General features: G+C 40.6%; 2 protein-coding genes across 2 annotated transcripts; one reads left to right on the top strand and one right to left on the bottom strand.

Moving 5' to 3' along the window:
- The first annotated feature begins 4,408 nt into the window (after positions 1-4,408).
- On the top strand, positions 4,409-6,322 carry LOC104433354 (uncharacterized protein At5g39865). Its single transcript, XM_010046062.3, has one exon. It carries the CDS (start codon positions 4,883-4,885, stop codon positions 6,122-6,124), a length of 1,242 nt encoding a protein of 413 aa, XP_010044364.2. The 5' UTR covers positions 4,409-4,882; the 3' UTR covers positions 6,125-6,322.
- Positions 6,323-9,500: 3,178 nt separating this feature from the next.
- LOC104433355 lies at positions 9,501-12,113 on the bottom strand. Its single transcript, XM_010046063.3, has 4 exons — positions 11,963-12,113; positions 11,811-11,878; positions 11,610-11,670; positions 9,501-10,270 (listed from the first exon to the last, which is right to left on the bottom strand). Exons 1-4 carry the CDS (start codon positions 12,072-12,074, stop codon positions 10,095-10,097), a joined length of 417 nt encoding a protein of 138 aa, XP_010044365.2. The 5' UTR covers positions 12,075-12,113; the 3' UTR covers positions 9,501-10,094.
- Positions 12,114-20,014: the final 7,901 nt, after the last annotated feature.

Consider the following 20,014-nt stretch of genomic DNA (forward strand, 5'->3'; position numbering starts at 1 on the left):
TTTCTATTCCTGGAATATAAATTCGTTTAATAACAACACAAAAATTCTCCCTCTTAAGCGACCACTATTCACCATCTATTGTTTGCCATTGATTGCCAGCCGTCGTCCGCTATCGGTAGCCGAACAATCGGCGATAGTGGTGGGCAGTGACGAATGGATGGCCGAATAGTAGAGAAGAAAAACGATGAGAAAAATTATTATTTCTTATTTTTGTTTTAAATTTAGTTCTAAACTAAAAATTTGTCCCACAAATAGAAAAATGAAATTGAATTATCAAACTGATTTTTGTTCCAAAATTATTTATGGAAAAAATAATTATGAAATGGAAATAAAATGATTATCATGCTTGTCATTATTTTTCAAAGCTGAAAATACAACTCATAGATGAGTCACCTATGACCCATATTTTAGCCCTTTTTTTCCAAAGCCAACCCGGTCCATCACTTGAAGCAGTTAAATACCTAAGCCATGAAAGGCATCATTAACTGCAGGACTATCGCAAAGTTGAAACCATTTTTTTTCACTCGTCGTCTTATGAGTGGCCTGTGCATTAAATATTAAATGCGTGACCATATCTTTTCACATGTCTGTTTTTTTTTTCTTTTTGGTCGGTTTTTCACATGTCAATTATCCAACAATGAATGCAAAAACGAATTTTAAACCGGCGGGCCACGTAATAAAGATCCCCACATTAGAAGGCGAGCATGTAATTCGCAACAACTGGATCGCCTTTGCCTCTCTAAAAAGGCAGAGAGAGACACTGAAGTTGAGCGATGGCGATTGGACCAGCTAAGGAACCCGACATTGCTAGCAAATTGAGCTTACGTTTTTGTGGTCAAATTAAGAGTCTTGGATCAGCAGTAGGACCCGGATGGTCCACTGAGTTCATCACCAGTCCACTTCAATCTGCATCGCAGGTACATGTGGTATTAATGTGAGTTGTATGAGTTAGCAAGAGACAAACCCTTGAAACTTTAGTTCATCTTTATTCTAGTAAGAACGATTTTTGTGTTCTCATTTGATAGCTTTTTCATCATTACAGATCTGCTGCCTGTGCCAGTTTCGTACATTCTCGCCCCCTGAATCCCTTTTGATCAATCCTGTGCTGGGTTCGTACCTTCTCCCCCCCTGAATCCCTTTTGATCGACCCGTGCCACTACATCGAACGTATCGAACACACTTATCGACAAAAAACCGCACCGCCCAAGCTCTACAGAGCAATTAGTCAATGCACCATCCACCCATAAAACATCTATGGTATAATTGTCACCACCATCATAATTGTTGGGATAGTTAATTATTATATCACGCCTTTGTATAATAACTTAAACTTTTTGAATAGTTGGTAGTAGTCTTACAAAATTCTCACATGATATCAGAGGTGGATGTTATGAATTCGAATCATTCCGGACCTTATATGTCTCCCCAATTAAATATGTTAACACTTTGTACTAGTCAAAAATACTAGTTTTAAGAAAAGTTGGTAGAATAATTAAATATTATATTATGCATTCATCACGGGCTTACCAATTCGAGATTTTCAATAGCCTAAGAATTAGTTTAGGATAAATTCGTCATCTCAATTTGAGATTTTTCATAATATTAATATGTTATAATTTTTTGGTTGAAACCTACTAAAAATTAAAACATGTGATATTTGATTGTTTTTCTTCGCTTGATGCTCACTAAATGTGCGGGCAATTGGTGACGAGCTGACTGCTGTTGCCCTGAAAATTTGTCCTCTACGTTCTCGGCTTGATCGGGAGACATCCAAATTTAATGATTTTATTCTTCTTTAAATCCTATTATTTTAACTATTAAATCCAACTAAGATACATATACATGGAACCGAATCAAGTTGTGATCTAGGAACATAAATTCGAAAATTGGAAATAAAGAAAAAAAGGGTTACTGGAAGCCCTAAAAATTTATCACAGAAATGCAATTAAGTATTAAAAGTAGTAAAAAGTGCTATCAAATTGTAAAACTTGTCAAATTAATGCAATTTAGTCTTTCTGTTAACTCCATATAATTTGGGTAAAGGAATTAAAACTGACATGACTTTTTGAAATATTTTCTCTTGCTTACGTGGTAATAGCGCGAGTAAAACGACATAGTTTTAGTCTAGATTTACTTCAAACAACGTGGTTAAAATTATATTAAAAATCAAATTTAGACCAAAACTATCTAGTTTTAACCATGCCATTGCCACTTAGGAGAGAGAAAATATTTAAAAATAACGTCAATATTTTCCATTAGTCAAATTAGATAGAATTAACATACGGACTTGATTGTATGAATTTGATAAATTTTATGATTTGATCGTACTTTTTGCAAGTTTCAGAATTCAATTGCACATTTATAACAAACTTTAGGACCTTTAATGCCCTTATAAGCAAAAGCAAGAGGAAATATAAAAATGACCTTTTTTATTTCTATATATATTTTAAAAGTATTTCCTCATATCGAATTTAAAAAAATCATGTTATTATTACTTTTTTTTTGGGTTTGCGTGTTCTTATTACTTAAAAGCTCCTTTTTCATAAGGCGAAAAGCAAAATCTTTCTTTCTTTTTCCAAAGAAACTTGGGGGCAGAAAGCATGAGGAAAAAGCATATGGTGTTTCTTAGTGGATCCGATCCTTAGACACTACTTGCTGTCTCTCATTTCCGGTCCGCATTCTGAGGTTGACGACTAGAGGTTCGGTGGTTCCATCCTTCGGCGATGCTCCTAGTTGTTCTTCGTGTTTTTTCCTAGCGGGTTAATGCCCTTGTCCTTTTTCATCGGTTCCCCTTCACTTTTGCCAATCAGCTAAGAGTGTAGGTTTTGGATCCAATCTTTTGTAATCTTGTCCATGCTCTATAAAATTATTACCTTTACCAAAAAAAAAAAAGCATATGGTGTTCGAAATCTCCCAATTGACCATGATGAAAGATCTAATTCAAGCAACTAGTTCCATGCACATTGCATGTGAAAAGTACAAGTTTTTACACGACGAATGCAAGCTAGTCCTAAAATTGTTTATTGATACAATCAAGTCATAAATATTTATCAAAAAATTAAATTGATTTTTTTTGTCAAGAAAATGCTATTGAGGTCTAAACCTTTTTCAAGTTTATCGCTAGGAATGCATAAAAGAGATTAAAAGAACGGATGAAGGCTCGAATGCCATAGATAATGCCCAAAAGAAGGAAATGTGACGGACAAACAATTGAGTTGAGGGATAATGAAATAAATGGTTTCTAAACTTTGGTTTAATGTATAATTTAGTTTTTAAATTTTTATTTAGTGTGCAATGTAGCTCATGAACTTTTAATTTATTTAATGTGGTTTTTAAAATTTTGGCATATGTTCAAGTTAGTTATTGGATTGTGTAAAAATGTTTAATATTGTTCCTGAACTTGAGTGTACGAAATTGAATATTTTCTTATAATCCAAGGAATGAATTAAACATGTACCATAAGTTCATATATTACATCGGACCAATTAAAAGTTCAAGAATGATATTACACATTGAGCTGAAGTTTAAGGATCACATAATATGAATTTAAAATTTATGGACCATTTGTATCATTTACCTTTAAGTTAATAATACAACAAATCTTAGACTGGTACACTTGTGCCACGTTTACTTCAAACTAAATATGTATCATAAAATACTCAAAACTGATATATCCGTGTTGTCACAAAAGAAATCTCAAATTGGTATACTTACTTGAAATTGATTTTTGAGTCACCAAAAATTTCTAAATTTGGATAAATGAGTCCCGTGTATATTAGTTTGTGGTACGTTTTGTGACGCGAAAGTTAGTTTGGTGTAATTGTGGGGTATGTGTACCGGTTTAGTTTTGTTTTTTGTAATAGGGAAATTATTTTAAGGTAAATGCGGTTGATATGAAAAAATGTGATAATGCCTCGCGGTTAAATTAATTTAAACAAGACAGGTATTGCCAGCGCGAGATGCCGACATAAAAGAAACATTATCAAACATCTTCAGTCATAGATTATATTCATATTGGAAAAAATGAAAAGAAAAAGAAGAATAACATCATAACAATTGCATTAAAGGTATCATAACTCCCGACAAAATTACACGAGTCGCTTTTAAAGTCGAGCGTCTATTTTCAGAATTTCTTTCACTTATTGGGAAAAGCATCTTCATCTTGGGGTTTCCCTCGAGGCACGGTCGCTAATCACGCGGCGAGGACCAAGACTTTTTCACGTCTACATCGCTGTCGCAAGACAAACGCGGTCCCAGCGACGAGCATAAAGACAATAAAATCTACCTTTTACAGTCGGACCAATTGCATACTTGATTGAGAAAGCAATAAGTGCTGGTTTCGTTTTAATTCCACTAGTGTTTTACAGAAACGTCTCAAAAGTAACAAACACGATCCATTATAATGAACCAGCAGCCCCAAAATCATAGCTAAGCTGGCTAAATTTTAAGGACGGGAACTCTGCAGTCCTAATCTTTTTATAGATTGGCCGAAAGATCGCCATGAACTCTGACGTTTCGCGGTAAAAAGAGGAAGCATTTACGATCCGAATCGAAACGATATCCTAGAATCCACGTCCTTCCATCTCTGTCTCACTTCCCTGCTGCATTCATTTCATCTTCTTCCCCCCACCCAACTCCTCGAAAGCTCCTCCTCATCAAGAAAACCAAAGACCCTCTTTCTCTTTCTCTTTCTCTCTCCTCTGTCAAAAGCAGAAGCCAAAAAAGCAAACTTCAAACATTTCCAGAAAGAGATCAGCAGAGAGAGAGAGAGAGAGAGAGGGAGAGAGAGAGTGAGAAATCAGCAGCAGAAGCCAAAAAAGCAAACTTTTCCAGGGAGTGAGAGAGGGCAGAGGCATTTTCCCTTCCATCTTCGGTTTCATTCATGGGCTGCTCGGCCTCAAGGCTGGACGCGCTCCTCAGCAAGTACCCGGAAGAAGACCACAAGTCTCCGTCCTCTTCTTCTCTGTACTCCACCGCCACCGCCCTCTCCCTGGACTCGTCGCCGCTCAAGAAGGCCCGTGCCCTCTCTCTCCCCGCTCCGCTCGTCCACCACCCGCCTCTCCGGAAGGGCGACACCCATCACCTGGTTTGTCTCACCTCCACCACCTACGGCTCCCTCCGCCTCACCAACCCGGCCAAAACACCGGCACTCGCCTCCGCCGCCGAAAGGCCCGATTTTTCCGGTCGAAACACTGGCCACGACGGCGGCGACGACGCTCGGGCCGACGACGAGGCGAGGAAGTCGCTCTCGCCAGACTCCGTCATCAACACTTGGGAGCTCATGGACGGTCTCGACGACTCCGATTTCGGCTCTGAGAATCCCTCCGGTAAGCTGCATTCTTCGAATAACGGCTTTGCGACGAAACCCAGTTCCTGTAGGTACACGAGCTTTGATGGGTCTGTCAGGAACGTGCGTGAATCGCCATCTTTTCCGGTGAAGTTGTCGGAGATGTTGGCGATAAGCCCGCCTTCGGAGACGAAGCCGTTGTGGAAGCATTTGTCCGAGGAAGCTCTGTTGGCCAAGATGGACCCCAATGTGGTTTATAGTTACAGGCGTGCGTTGTGTTCTAGGCAATCGGAGAGCAATCCGAGCCAAACACAAACAGTTAAGCCCGTGAGACCGGCCAGTGTTAAAACTTTGGCGTGTGATGATCAGAACTGGTCGAGTGGCGTAGAGGATAAGGTCTTGCTCTATTTCACTAGTTTGAGAGGAATTAGGAAGACTTATGAGGATTGCTGTGCTGTGAGAATGATACTGAAGGGATTTAGAGTGCGTGTGGATGAGAGGGACATTTCGATGGATTCTTCGTATAAGAGCGAGCTGCAGAGCGCGCTTAGAGGGAAGGCGCTTAGCTTGCCTCAAGTTTTTGTTATGGGGAAACATGTTGGTGGGGCGGAGGAGATTAAGCAACTCAATGAGGATGGCGAGCTAGCAAAGCTCTTGGACAGATTGCCTGTCATAGATTCGGGATCCGTCTGCGAGACTTGTGGGGATGCTAGATTCCTGCCCTGCTTGAGCTGTGACGGTAGTAGGAAGATATTTGACGAGGATGAGGGGCAGACTCGGAGGTGCCTGGATTGCAATGAGAATGGGTTGATTCGGTGCTATAGTTGCTGCCTCTGAACTCGGGTAATCACTTTGATGTGTAAATTTTTGGTGCTAATCCCTATTCTATGCTTGAGCGATGTCAAGATATGGCTGGACTTTGTCAAGATTTGTTGGATTAGCAGTGTTAATAACCAATAGTGGTAGAAAGAATTGTTCATTTGCCCTTATGAACTACTTGAATAAGACTACTATTAAATTACTTGGTTTCTGTCATTCTTTCTCATGGTCATTTGGAGAGGTTGGCTTGCTATTTAGGCCTCTGCTTTCTTTCTTTCTCCTGTTTAGGACATGCGATTTGATGAAAAAATGAAATATATTTCTACAATGAATCATGGAATAATTCACTCTCGTATTACACAATCATACATGTTTTCTCATCAATATGGTCTTATGGCCATCCCAGTTTGTGTTAGCGGACAAGTTCTATACTTCAAAATGATACATAACCACTGTCTGATTTGATGCTGCTGTGTTGTTCCTTTGAGCGGAAAGAATGTATGATTAAGGAAGAAAAATTTGTTTTCCGCTTTTATGTCTTTTACTAGTTCTTGTTGTAAGGCGGTCATTTGTACTTCTGACATGACTGCGAATAATGCTCTTGCTCTGCTGCTATGAAATATAAAAGAAGTCATTATTTTTAGCTTTCGAGTGGTTGGCTGGGGTGCCAACAGCGAAGAGTTCAGTTAGAAGAATGTCTCTGAATATCTGATTCACAGAAGAAGTGTCGTGTGAAAGTCCGACATGTTCCAACTAGCTAATGCTTAAAGTACGATGTGCACGTATTTATTAATTTAAGCTTAATGGTTATGCACACACTTTTTACATGGTATTAACGAAGGAAGTCTACTTCGTATTATCCATTTATGATTTGCATTCTTTTTCTTTTGGAATCTCACCGGCCTTCGTGTGAGGGCGAATGTTAGGATCTGCATTCTTTCTTTTTAACGACTCCAAGAGTCGCCCCCTACCTTTCCGACCTTTCCAATCAATCCAGACCAATGTTCTGCTCACTCTTGAATTTAATGGACACAACATGAGCCGGGTTTCCATCGAAACTAGGCGACTCTCGGGTTCCTTACATTGCTGCAACTTTTTGACCCCTTTATGGCAGGGTCATGTTTTGCAAGTGTATCGGAAGGATATGCTTGTCTTTGGGTTAAATTCGCGACCATAAACCAAGTGTTGTTCTGGGATTCGCTTACATGAAGCGAATCCAGCTTCGAGGTGATTGATTAATTTGAGCAAATACTGTGATCATGGAATATGCTCTTAGATGAATTAACCTCGTCACAAGCAGTTTCAATTGGCTCTATTGACTGTGTTGTGCATGATGAACTGAGAAGTTCCCTTCCGGAGCTTCTTCAGGGCCTCACGCCATGCCACTTCGGTCGCTTTTGGTATGATGTATCCAGTGTCCATGGCTCTGCTGAAGTTGGCAACAACCATCGCGTGTGCACGCGTGCACACCCATCCACATGCATTCTCTCTCTCTCTACACAGATAGGTATATACATGTAAATGTACATGTATACATATAAATGTTTATCACCGCCACCTTCAGCGAGAAGGAGACGAGGGTGGTGATGAGTCCCGGACCCAAGAATTGGGTCGAGCTTACAAGTTTTAGATCTGGTTTCGGCACAGCTCGATTGGAGGCAACATGGGGCTCAGTGGTGGTGGTTGTAAATGAGTTTCCGTGATCGATGATTGTTGCCGACCTCAAGTGTGGAGGCGCGGCATTGAGAGAGAGAGAGAGAGAGAGAGAGAGAGAGATAGCAATTCTGGATGCAAGCAGAGCCAACAAGCGCGACTTTGGTGGTGCGACGACCGTGCAGAGGCTGCACGGCCAACGGAATGCATGCCGGAGGCGTGGTTGAGGTGATTGACAGCTCCAGTGGTGGCGTGGTGGTGGAAGTCGAGGCTGGAAAGAGAGAAGGCGAAAGTAAGAGAGAATGCATAGGGTTTTCTCTTGGTTGGTGTTTGGGCAAATCTAAAGACTAATCTAAATGAAGACGATAGGTTGAGTACATTGGTCACAAGTGATGCCTCTACTTTTGCCTGAAATTCAAATTGTTAATCTATTTTTTTTTTTTTTTTTAGTTTAAAAACATCTGTCTTCTTTTTAAAAAGCGTCATAGTTCATCCCTCGATCGGTTCAACGATGTGGGTTATTTTCACTTTTTCTAAGCATTGACTGTCCCTTTCGATCGGGACACACTGATGACAGATTTTGCTCATATGGCATTAACGCTCTTAAATATTTTTTGACTTGAAACTTATTTTTTTCCGATTTTTTAAATATTGCCTCTTCCTTTGACCTGGACGGTTTAATCGTGGACTTTGATGACGTGAAGTCAACACGGTGAAGTATCTTCTTCTTCTAAAATGTAATTTCAAATATTCACTCATGATCACCCTTTGCAACCATGGCCGTGACTCAAAAGCTCAAGTGGTGATGATGGCTTCGAGCCCAGGTCCTCAAACTAGAGCAACCGTGGCCGTGAGTTTCGAAGTCAGATGTGGCCATGGTGGACGCAAGCTTCGAGCTCGAGTGACTAGGGTGGCTGCGTTGAAAACACTTATCGTGATCAATTTCACTCTCACCATCAAGAGATCTTTATTGCTATTTATTTTGGGGCTAGCGTTGGGATGTGACTTCTTAATTGGTCCTCTCTTTCTCTCTCTCAATTATTTAGTTTTCTAGCTTTCATGTATACTGATGTGGCACATTATAGGTTTAAGGGACTCATAACATAACACGTGCCTTCCACATCCTTATAGCAATGTGGATCCATGTTAGCAAAATTTGATTGGTAAAAGAAAAAAAATTAGCAAGTGAACTAAATTTTTTAAGAGTATAATGTCGTTTTTGAATAAAAAAAGAAGTAAGAGAGACGATTTTGGATTTTGGACAAGAGTAGAAAGACCCCTTGATCCCTTGACCTTGCCCGGTTGATATCAATTAACCAACAACGCAACAAAATTACCAACTCACTGTTCTTGTCCACATTCAAACCGCAAAACTACTACTAATTTTTAGGTCGGACAAGGCCATCGAGGGACAACGTAGGATTATCACATGTTCAAAAAGCAATAAAACGCTAGCAACCTCGGAGATTTTCTTTTCCTGCCAATACTTACTCACCAAAAAAAGACGCTACAAAGTTTGTAGCATTGTTCTTTTTGGCAAGCTAGTTTGTCTTGAAAACCTAACGCAATCTTATCGGTTATTGAAAATCGAAATAATGCATGTCGTTACGAACATAATTTTGGTTAAAACTCTAAATTCCTAGCATTACTTTCTTTAACAAGAAAAAAATTATAGCCCAGCCACAAAGTGAGATATTTGCATCGACCAACCATATATTGCGAGTTCCAAGAACTCTCAAAACATGAAAAGCCCACTCCACCATTTTCACTACGTTTGAGAATGAAACTAGCCGTGGGGGCTCTGTACAATCATCGGAACGTTCAACAACATCATCGCTTCGTGTCAAGCATTCTCGGACCGAAAGTCCCCCATGCACATGCACACTTTCCAAACCGTACGGCATGCAAAGATTGCACGAAAGATGATAACGAGCACGAAATTCGATTCATTCTCGTAGTTTCATGAGCTAAAAGAACGCTCGACCCGGTTTGACTGGCCTTGGACTGTACTTGATTTTGTCCCTGAATCGATTAAACTACGGAAACTTTTCCATGCACGAGACGAAGAGATAAGGGCCACCATGGGAATGCTCGTGGTCGGGGTGGGGGTCCAAAGCTTAGGGTTTTGCTCGACAATGTCGGCCACGAGAGAGATGCTTGAGACACTTCCCTCATTTCCCTACTCCCAGAAAAGACATGGTTTTCCTGTCTTTCACAAAATTTTGTAGGGCGAACAAGGGGGGTTTTTTGTTTCGAGTGCCCTAAAAAAGAGAGACTATATATATAAACATATATGTTTTCCTTGGGCAAGAAATCAAGGTGGCAAAGGGCTTTTTCATGGACCAACCGGCAAGGACTTGTTGTGAATCGGGCGTCGTCTTCGGACTTGGGAATAATCCATGGTAAAATATTGGGTCGGGTCGGCCCCCTCCACCCATTCTCTCCATGTCCCTCTCTTGTCCTTCCCATGCGTCATCGTCGCCGGTTCTCTGCCCCGAGCGCCATCCCCACCTGGGACATATCACATCAAACCCACAAAAAAAGAAGAAGACTTGTTTAGCTTGTCGTTAATCTATACCCGATCATTAAGTTAATGATATCAATGGAGATGATGTTGGGAGTTGGTACGATGAGGTCCGCTTGAAACACGTTCCTCATGTTATGTTCGCAATCTCTGGTTCTCGCTTTGCTTGTCCTTACAAGGAACCGTCACTGGCTAAAAAGAATGATAAACAATCTGATCTCATCGATTGGAGCAACGGTTTTCTGGGTCCTAGGTTAAATTAATTACTGGTCGTACACGAAGTATGTTCCTTATTCAAGCTGGTCCCCATGCAGATCTTCCAAGTCATTTCGTTATTCGTGTTTAATTGTCCCGTGCTAGGCGGATGCATGAGAAGTTCAATGAAACTCGAGATTAGATCGATCTAAGCTACACTTTAACATATACGTAGGTTTCCTCTTCCTATATTCTAGCTAGAGAGGTAATTCATCTATATCTCTATGTAAGCTATGGTCCCAAACTATGAATACGTTGTGATAAGGACCGATGATGCGACCACAACAATTTTTTTTCATATAGGCGGTTAAATTGTAGCTTTGCTTATATCACGTTGTTCCTGATTCTGATGTCATTAGTAGAAGGATAACAACTTGCCTTTTCAACTAAAAAACAATGAAAAATAGCAAAAAGAAACATGCTATTTGCCCTTTGCATCGGTTGTAGATAATTTATTTTAGACTACAAAGAGAAAATATATTCACAAGCTAAACATGAACTTGGGCTGACACGCCGGAAAAAAGTCGAACAATGTCATGTTTGAAAGGGAAACAAGGCCATAGTACCCTTGGACATTAAAATAGAAGACAAGCTTTTAATACATTATTTTTAATATAAAGGATCTACAGTGCTATAGCCAGCAATGAACCAAGCGCTTATGTAAAATGAATCTAGTGACGTGTGACCGATTTTATATATTTCAACATTTCCACATCTTTATCCTACTTATTTTTAGAGATAGTGAGGATCATAACATACGGAATTGAATATGTACAAATGAATAATTTCGAGTCTCGAATCCGTGATAAAGTACTTTCTACGATGACGTGCTAAATTGTTAGTGGAGGAATATTCACAAATGAACCTCATTTGATGATCCAAGTAGTCTTGGTACATCGAACTTATTTTGTCAATTTGCTTTTGTGTCTCTAGTGTTATTCGGTGGTTCAGATGCCGTGATTTGGTGAAAGTAATAGGAGGAGAAAAGAAAATGCGGAAGAATGCTTCACAAAAAAGAATCTAGCAATATGTTAGGATGCGATCCATGAGAATTTAAAATTAACTAATTACCCGATTTATCTTCTTTCTGCTTTTGCGCCGCCAAAGAAACTTCTTTGTCATGTCCTTTTATCTGTTCCCATTTGAAAGCGAGATGAAAAGATGGAAGTTAAAGTTGAGCTTGCATATATATGAAAAGTACCATTAATTAAGCTGGAAAAATGAACTAATGTGAACAATGAGCTTCTCAGTTAGTTTGGTAGGATTGCTCACGGTGACTTGCTCGAAGAGTCTGAGCTTTCTTGGCGAGTTGAGAGGAGCCGGCAGCTGAGCTTCTTGCGCTGGACAACATTACCAAGCAAACCTATGTTCACATGGCAGCACAGAGAGAGAGAGAGAGAGAGAGAGAGAGAGAGAGAGAGAACCTTGCTGAAGAGAAGGGAGTGCATGAACTCGGTGAGAAGCGTAGGACAAGGTTAGAACGAGCATGCTCAGGCTAAGAATGCAAAGCCTCGCAGAAATAACCATCGAATCCATCTCCGTCTCAACGGTAGACTTGCATATGCGAGTGAGTTTCTTAAGTAGGCGTCTGGTCTGAATAAATACTGGTGCGAGAGAGAGAGAGAGAGAGAGAGAGAGAGAGAGAGAGAGAGAACGACACAACACAGAACACAAAACGCAGAGTTCGAAAAGAACAACAAGAAAATCTACGCCTTAGCTTCGTTTTAGGAGGTTTTCACGCAGTTTTGAGTTGCGTTATGTCCCCAACTCATTGTGGGGTCAGTGTGGCCTTAGGGACTCGCAACATTTTTTTTCCTACACGCTTCCCCATCAACACTTTATGCAAACATTTGCTTCATCACATTCCGTGGGTCAGTCTTTTCACAAGGATGTTGTTCCAATCCTCTCATTTTAGGGGTAAATGATGAGGATGCTGCGTCCGTTGACAAAATATCTAATGATTTAGGTTTATTTTATTTGTAGGTGTATTAATCAACAAAAAGTATCCTAATCACCTGCCATTAACATTTAGGCACCTGTGTTTATTTGTAGACACATAAAAACGTCAATACCCCCGTTCACATCGCCTATAGATATGGTGAATGGTACCTGTAATGCACCTCCTAATTCAGTTTGATCAATTGATATTTCTGATACCGATATATCCAGTTAACGAAGCTGGCACCTCCCTTTCTCTCTAGAATGATCACATAGATCTTGCCATGGTTGTTAAAATCCTTGGATTGAGGATCTCCATGCTTCCACAACCTAAATTTGAGGTTGTGGGCTCTCAATGGCGAGTGATGGATGGATGTGGTTACGTTAGATTACTGAGGTCGCGGTGGCACCCTATTCTTGGACACACATGACATGCGCACCCACAAACACAGGCCCCTTGCCAAGGTTAGGCAACGGGAAATGATTGTGGTGGCCGAGCAAGCATTTGGACAACTGGGTTTTGAGGTTTTAGATGGTCGAGCATAGGATGTCACAGGATTGTACTACGTGAATTGATGAAATCTGGGTCCTAAATTATGAAAATGAGAATGGAAAACTGTAATTTAGAAATGAAGAGGTGCAATCTGGTCAAAAGAGACTGTGAGGATGGTCAGGGCAATCTTTTCGATGACCACATTGGCGGGACCAAGCTGTATATCAGGGTTAATTCCAGCTGTGTCTAGAGAGACTTTTTGGGGCACTTGCCAACTGGCATCGCAAGGCTTTGGTCGAAACCGTGTCCATTTTCGTGCAACTTCAATTGTGCACATGGGTAACCCTAGAAGCAAAGCAAGCCCGACCCTGCAAAAATGCGCTGAAAACACAAGAACGAGAGCAAGCGCAAGAATAAAAATTGAAGGAGTGGTAGGAAAATCATCATTCCCAGCTAGGCTGCTGGCTATCATTAATAATTCAAATTAGAGACCAAAAAGCAGAAATTTGATGCCAGTGATATGACAGAAGAGGGCAGGTTCCCTTCCTTGCAGGCGACGTTCTCTGATTCTTTTTCTTTCAAGGGCTTAGCCTCAGCAGTAGATGATAATCGTCAAGAAGAAAAAACAAGATCAGACGCCCTTTCATGTCACGGTGACATTGCATTCGACTTGAGCAAGAGTCTTGAGTTTGGTCAATAATAGCTTAATTACCAAACTGGGAATATAAAGATAGGATAGCTTGTAGTCTGGTTGAGAAGGATTATATGAACTAGAATATTGATAGATTAAGAGCTTTTGCCAAATGGAAGTGATGGTTTTATATGTATTGGGCTCAAGGCCCGTCCGCCCATGCTGGGCCCAAAAGGCCCGGCCCACGGGAATAGGGCCCGTGGAGGGGGAAGGTATAAAAGGGAGGAGAGAGAGAGAGAGAAGACAACTCTTGGAATTAGAACGTACGTACGTTCTCTCCCTCGCTCTCTCTCCAACAACAAAAAGGACAGTAAGCACAAGGCCACTGTTTTCTCCCCTTCAAGCGTCATCGGATCGAACAAAGGACAAATTTCTCTTCCTCTATCGGCATTGGTGTCTAATCTGTGGCTAACAAGGTACGTTCGACTCCATGGTGTGCTTTACGATCGGTGATACGTGTTTTCCGGGCTTCGTCTTCCGCATTGATTTAGGGGTTCGATTTAGTGTCGAATCCGGTTTTGAGATCCGTTATTCCCAACATTGGCATCGAGCCTAGTTCACGTTTTCCCGATCAATTTGATGTTTTTGATTGATTTTCGCGAAAGAACTTCGGCCGTACGGATCGGGGCGAAAAATCCCGACACCCGAGCGTTGTTCGGCCATTTTTCTGAGTTTTTCGTAAGTCGAAATTGAATTCTGAAAGCATTGGGTGAAAGAGGTCGTCGAGACGAGTCCGGCGACATGTTGTGCGTCGCCGGATGACGCTGCACGCGCCCACACGCGCCGGTGACGAACCGGCACGTGCGCGGGCGCCGGGCGAACGGCACGACGCGCCGTCCGCGGACCGACGCGTGCGACGCCACGTGATGACGTCACCGTGGCGTCATCCAATGGTCGGTAACCTTCGGATGACGTCACCGATGACGTCATCGGCGACGACGTTCGCTGGCGGTCACCGGCCGGCGACCCGACCCGACCCGACGACCCGACCCGAACCGCGACGCCGACGCGCGCGCACGTGCCGGTGACGCCGCTTGACGTCATCCCGCGCACGCGTGCGGCACGTGCGGACGTCGCCGAACCGGCCGACCGGTCTATCCGGTCCGTCCGGTTACCGGCGACCGTTGACCGTTGACCGATCGTTGACCGTTGACTTTGACCGTTGACCGGAAAAAAAAAAAAAAAAAAAAAAAAAAAAAAAAAGGATTTTTTTTTTTTTCCAATTATGTCTGTGTGGGTTGTAGGTAATCCATTTTTATTCTGCATTTGTTGCATGAATCATGGAAATTTATGTATTTTCCATTTTGTTTATTATGGATTATAAGTGATCCATTTTAGTTCCGCATTTGTTGGGAACTATGATGCGTTATGCACGGATACCTGTAATCCCAAGAATGGACGAAGGAAGAGCTAGACTGAAAAGGCTGATGAAAGAGTTAGCTGATTATCGGTGGCTTGATGGTGATTTAGTATCACACATGGTTAAGGTCAATCAAATGATACAGGAAATCATCTGGAATGGTTATCTTATGCCGGACTTTGAGAAGGTGCCGGCTTTGATGAACACTCTTCCACCTGAATGGCAAGCAGTGTTAGATCAGCTATGGGAGGTCAACGTGGTCCCGGATTACAAGGGGCTAGTGGAAGCTTTTGTAAGAGAGTACTATAGGATTGAGTTGGCCAAAACTTCAACCCTTAGATTGAGCACCACATGGCGCAAAGTGAATGCGCCTTGGTGGCGACATGAGAGCTCTCCAAAAGTTTTTCCATGGTCGGCAAATGTACCTTCAGTTTTCTCAGATGTTTTGACTGATAGATTAGAAGGGACATTCCCTATTTATTTCTGAGATTAGTTATGAGATGTTTTTATGGTTAAATATCTCTTTCGATGTTGATATTTTTCTTTGTATATATTGCTTAGTGTAATGTATAGTTGTATTAATTGAAAGCATTATTATTTTTTAATTGTATGTCAATTATCTCATTTGCTTTCATTATTGTTCTTTGTGGGTAATTAGCGGTGGGTAGTTTTAGAAGTTTTTGTAACTTCATAGAATTGATTTTGCATATGACAATCATATTAATGATAGTTTTAAGTTAGGATTTTGGAGGATGATTGGAAACGTAGTGACCTTTTGATTCTGAAGCCTTACTTGAAATTATTCATTAATATGATGGGTCTATGCAAATAGAGATGCATAAATGATAGGCATTAATTATTCGTGTATGGATGTCGATGTGTTCGGTAATGATGGTTCAAAGCAACTAAGAATGTAATTGCGATATGAATGGCAACAATTGTGAAATATTGAATATGAAGATTCAATATGTGCTGAAAAAGCAAGAAGCACTAGAAGCTCTTGACCATGTTATGGAAGATCTTGAGGATGCAGTGCGCCACTTTGAGCTAGCTGAGGACCGACTAACAACATTTGAGCCGAAAACAGACATTTGCAATGCTGGTTCTAGCTCAGAAAGGGCTTTGAGCTCTAAGCGCAAGCGTATTGATTCGTTCAATATGTGGGAATGCAAAGGATCAAGTCCTTATTGCAAGAGATCAAGAGTTAACCAACACAAGAGAGGAAAACGTCCTCAAGTGAAGAAAATGTCAAGGGTGAGATGTTACAACTGTGACAAGAAGGGTCATTATGCTCACGACTGTTGTGAGCCAAAAAAGATAAACACCTCTTGCACATTTGAGAACTTTGCTTATGTGTCGAGTTTTGCATTATTGGTTGAATCCAATCCTTTGTGGACTGTAGATTCAGGAATGACAGACCATGTAAGGAAGGATAGAGGATCCTTCGTGGAATTCCGACGAGTATCAAATGGAACAAAGTGGATCTATGTGGGAAACAACTCCAGAACTGAAGTTAAATGGATTGGCACCTGCCAATTGAATATGCGTGGTGGACGCACCTTGTTCCTACATGATGTCCTATATGCTCCAGAGATTCGTCGAAATTTAAGTGTCTGTTTTTTATGTTGGTTAAGCTTGGTTTTAGTATGAACTTCCATAATAGATGTGTAGATTTGTATTTGGATACAAACTACTATGATTTTGGTCACTTTCTGGATGGTTTTATTGTACTAAATGTTGACTGTGATGATGTCAATATGTTATTCCCTTGTTTCACGTCTTCTACTTTATATGATAATGATGTGAATATGGTGGCATGCTAGACTTGGTCATATGGGCCAACAACATATGAAAAGACTAGCCAAAGAGGGCTTGTTGGGCAATATTGAAAAAGTCGATTTGCTCATATGTAAGCATTGCCTAGAAGGGAAAACGACAAGGAAACCATTTGAAAAAGGTAAAAGAGCTGAATTTCCTCTGCATTTAATCCATTCGACGTCGTGGTTCAATGAATGTGAGAGGAAGGCATGGGGCTGTTTATTTCATCACTTTTATAAATGATTCTACTCGATTCGGATATGTCTATTTGATTTCTCATAAATCTGAAGCATAAGTTGTTTCAAAATGTTTATGAACTTGGTAGAAAATCAATTAGACAAGAAAATAAAAGTATTTAGATCCGATCGAGGTTGAGAATATTTATCTGATGAGTTCAGAAAATTATGTGATGAAAAAGGAATAGAAAGACAATTATCTATTTTATATACTCCTCAACAAAATGGTGTTGTAGAGAGAAGAAACGAGAACCCTACCGGAAATGGTTAGGTCCATGATGGCGCATGCTAACTTACATATCACTTTTTTGGAGTGATGCGTTGTTAACTACGCCTATATACTTAACCGGGTGCCTTCCAAATCGTTAGTTCCACTCCATATGAGTTATGGACAGGTAGAAAAACCGGACTTAGGTTTTCTTAAATCATGGGGTTGTGCTGCCTATAATGAATCCTCTCACAAATTTGGGAAATATGGTCCCAAATGAAAGAAGAGTATTTTCATGAGATACTCCGAACACTCGAAAGGGTATGTGTTCGTAGGTGAGCAGGAAAGTGGGAGTATAACTAAATTTGAATCACGGGATGTCATATTCTTACTGGATGAATTTCCTAAGAAGGGCGAAATAAGGGAATATTACTCCTTATTTGAAACCTTGGATCAAGATAATGATATTAGTGGAGTTTGTCCAAGTGGGAGTAATATGAGAAGTGATGAATTGAATTCAACTCATTCTCAATTACAACCACATGATGAGATGATATCGTCATTATCTAATCCGAGTGGGAGCATAATTGGGAATGATGTGCTAAGTGTACTATCTCCCATACGGCGAACAAGTCGCCACTTTTATAATTGCTCCACAAGATGAGGATGAGCCAAGAAATATTAATGAGGCTCTGAATTGCTCTAGTAAGGAAAAATGGATTTATGCAATGAAAGAGGAGATTGAGTCAATGAAATCAAACCAAGTCTGGGAACTGGTTGATCTTCCAAAAAGGACGCAGAGCTATTGGGAACAAGTGGGTCCTCAAAATAAAGCAAAAGGCTGATGGCTCGATAGAAAGGCATAAGGCTCGCCTTGTGGCGAAGAGGTATAATCAATAGGAATGAATTGATTATTAAGATACATTTTCTCCTGTAGTAAGATTTACCTAGATTCGCATTATTTTGGCAATAATGGTTAGTATGGATCTTGAGTTACATCATATGGATGTAAAGACTGCTTTCCTCAATGGAGAATTAGAGGAAGAAATATATATGGAACAACCTGCTGGTTTCATAGTGAAAGGCCAAGAAGAAAAGGTATGTCGACTTTGGGGTCGATATATGGCCTTAACGATCGTCAAGACAATGGTATATACGTTTTCATAATGCCATAATGGCATATGACTTTACAATGATAGACAAAGGATCATTGTGTATATATCAAAAGATCCAATGATCAATTTGTGATCATATCATTATATGTTGATGATATACTGATTGCCGGAAGCAATATGGAGTTTGTTAATACTGTGAAGAATTGGTTATCTTCCAACTTTGATATTGTTGGAGAAATCTTTCCAGAATATTTTGAAGCTGACAAAACATTTCTATCGCCGGTCTAAGTCGGATATCGATAGTTAAAGTCTCAAGACTTTATAGTCTCAAGACTTTGTAATCTCAAGACTCAAGACTCAAGACTCAAGATTATTCTCACCGACGGTCTTTCTAATCCCAAGAGCGAAGGATATCCGGCCGAAGTATATGGTTGGGGATTCGATCCAATCCTCCGGAAAAGATCCCTTGGTTGGATAATCACTTGGATTTTTTGATTCTTATCTAAGAACAATAGAAGATCCGATGGTCGACGAAACATTCTTGGAATGTTCTATTCTTGGAAACCAAAATCCTGATTGTATGGGCGAACGGGATTGATGGGCTATCATCGATTCCTTAAATAGCTCGGATGATCTTCTTAATTGATTCCGTCCAACGGGTAGATTGGAGGAATTCCTTTGGTAAGTGCCAACGGCTATGATGGCATAAAGGAGTATAAAAGGAAGACGTTCTAGTTGTTTTATGTGTGTGATTGATAGAAAAATTCCAGTCCGAAGAACCTTGATTGTTAGTCAATACGGTTCGAGCGAAATTGTACACACAGAGTGTTTATACTTGGTGATACCTTGAGCGAGTGTAGTAGATCATCTACATCGAGAAATCAAGGAAGATCAACACCTGTAACATCTCTTTGTTCATAGTGGAATCCAGCCAATCGTTTGTCGGTGCGAAGAGTGGACGTAGGCTTGAATCAAGCCGAACCACTATAAACCTCGTGTTTAATTCTCTCTTTCCTTTACTTAGTCTTACGATTGATTTTTATCTGTTTAAGTATTGTGCAATCTTCAAGAAACTTTATAAACCTATTCACCCCCTCTAGGTACTCGTACTAGCATTATCAATTGGTATCGAGCCCGTGTTCTCACTTTATTTGAAGTGTTTTACTTCAGTAAAAGATCCATGGCTAGTATGCTAGCACCGGGGGCTGGTGGAAGGGCAAAGCAATACCGAGACCACCCTACTTTGATGGAAAGGATTACAACATCTGGAAAAACAAGATGAAAGCTTTTCTACGATCAAAGGATCCTCGGAATGGGATGTGGTGGAAAGAGGAATTACTCCTTGCTGCATCAGCATCCGAAAGAGGGAAAGAAACGTTGAAACCGGCGGAATGTCTCAAGAAGAGATAAACAAGAGACAAGCACTTGATGCAAAAGCAATTTACTCTTTATATTGTGCTTTATCACCAACTGAATATAACAGAATATCTTCTTGTGATACAGCAAAAGAAGTCTGGGACATATTACATATCACTTATGAAGGGACGGACCGAGTGAAGGAGACCAATTAACATTCTCCTTGGTCAATATGAAGCCTTCAAAATGAAACAAGGAGAA

Source organism: Eucalyptus grandis, chromosome 2 (genome assembly GCF_016545825.1).
Source record: "Eucalyptus grandis isolate ANBG69807.140 chromosome 2, ASM1654582v1, whole genome shotgun sequence".
NCBI lineage: Eukaryota > Viridiplantae > Streptophyta > Magnoliopsida > Myrtales > Myrtaceae > Eucalyptus > Eucalyptus grandis.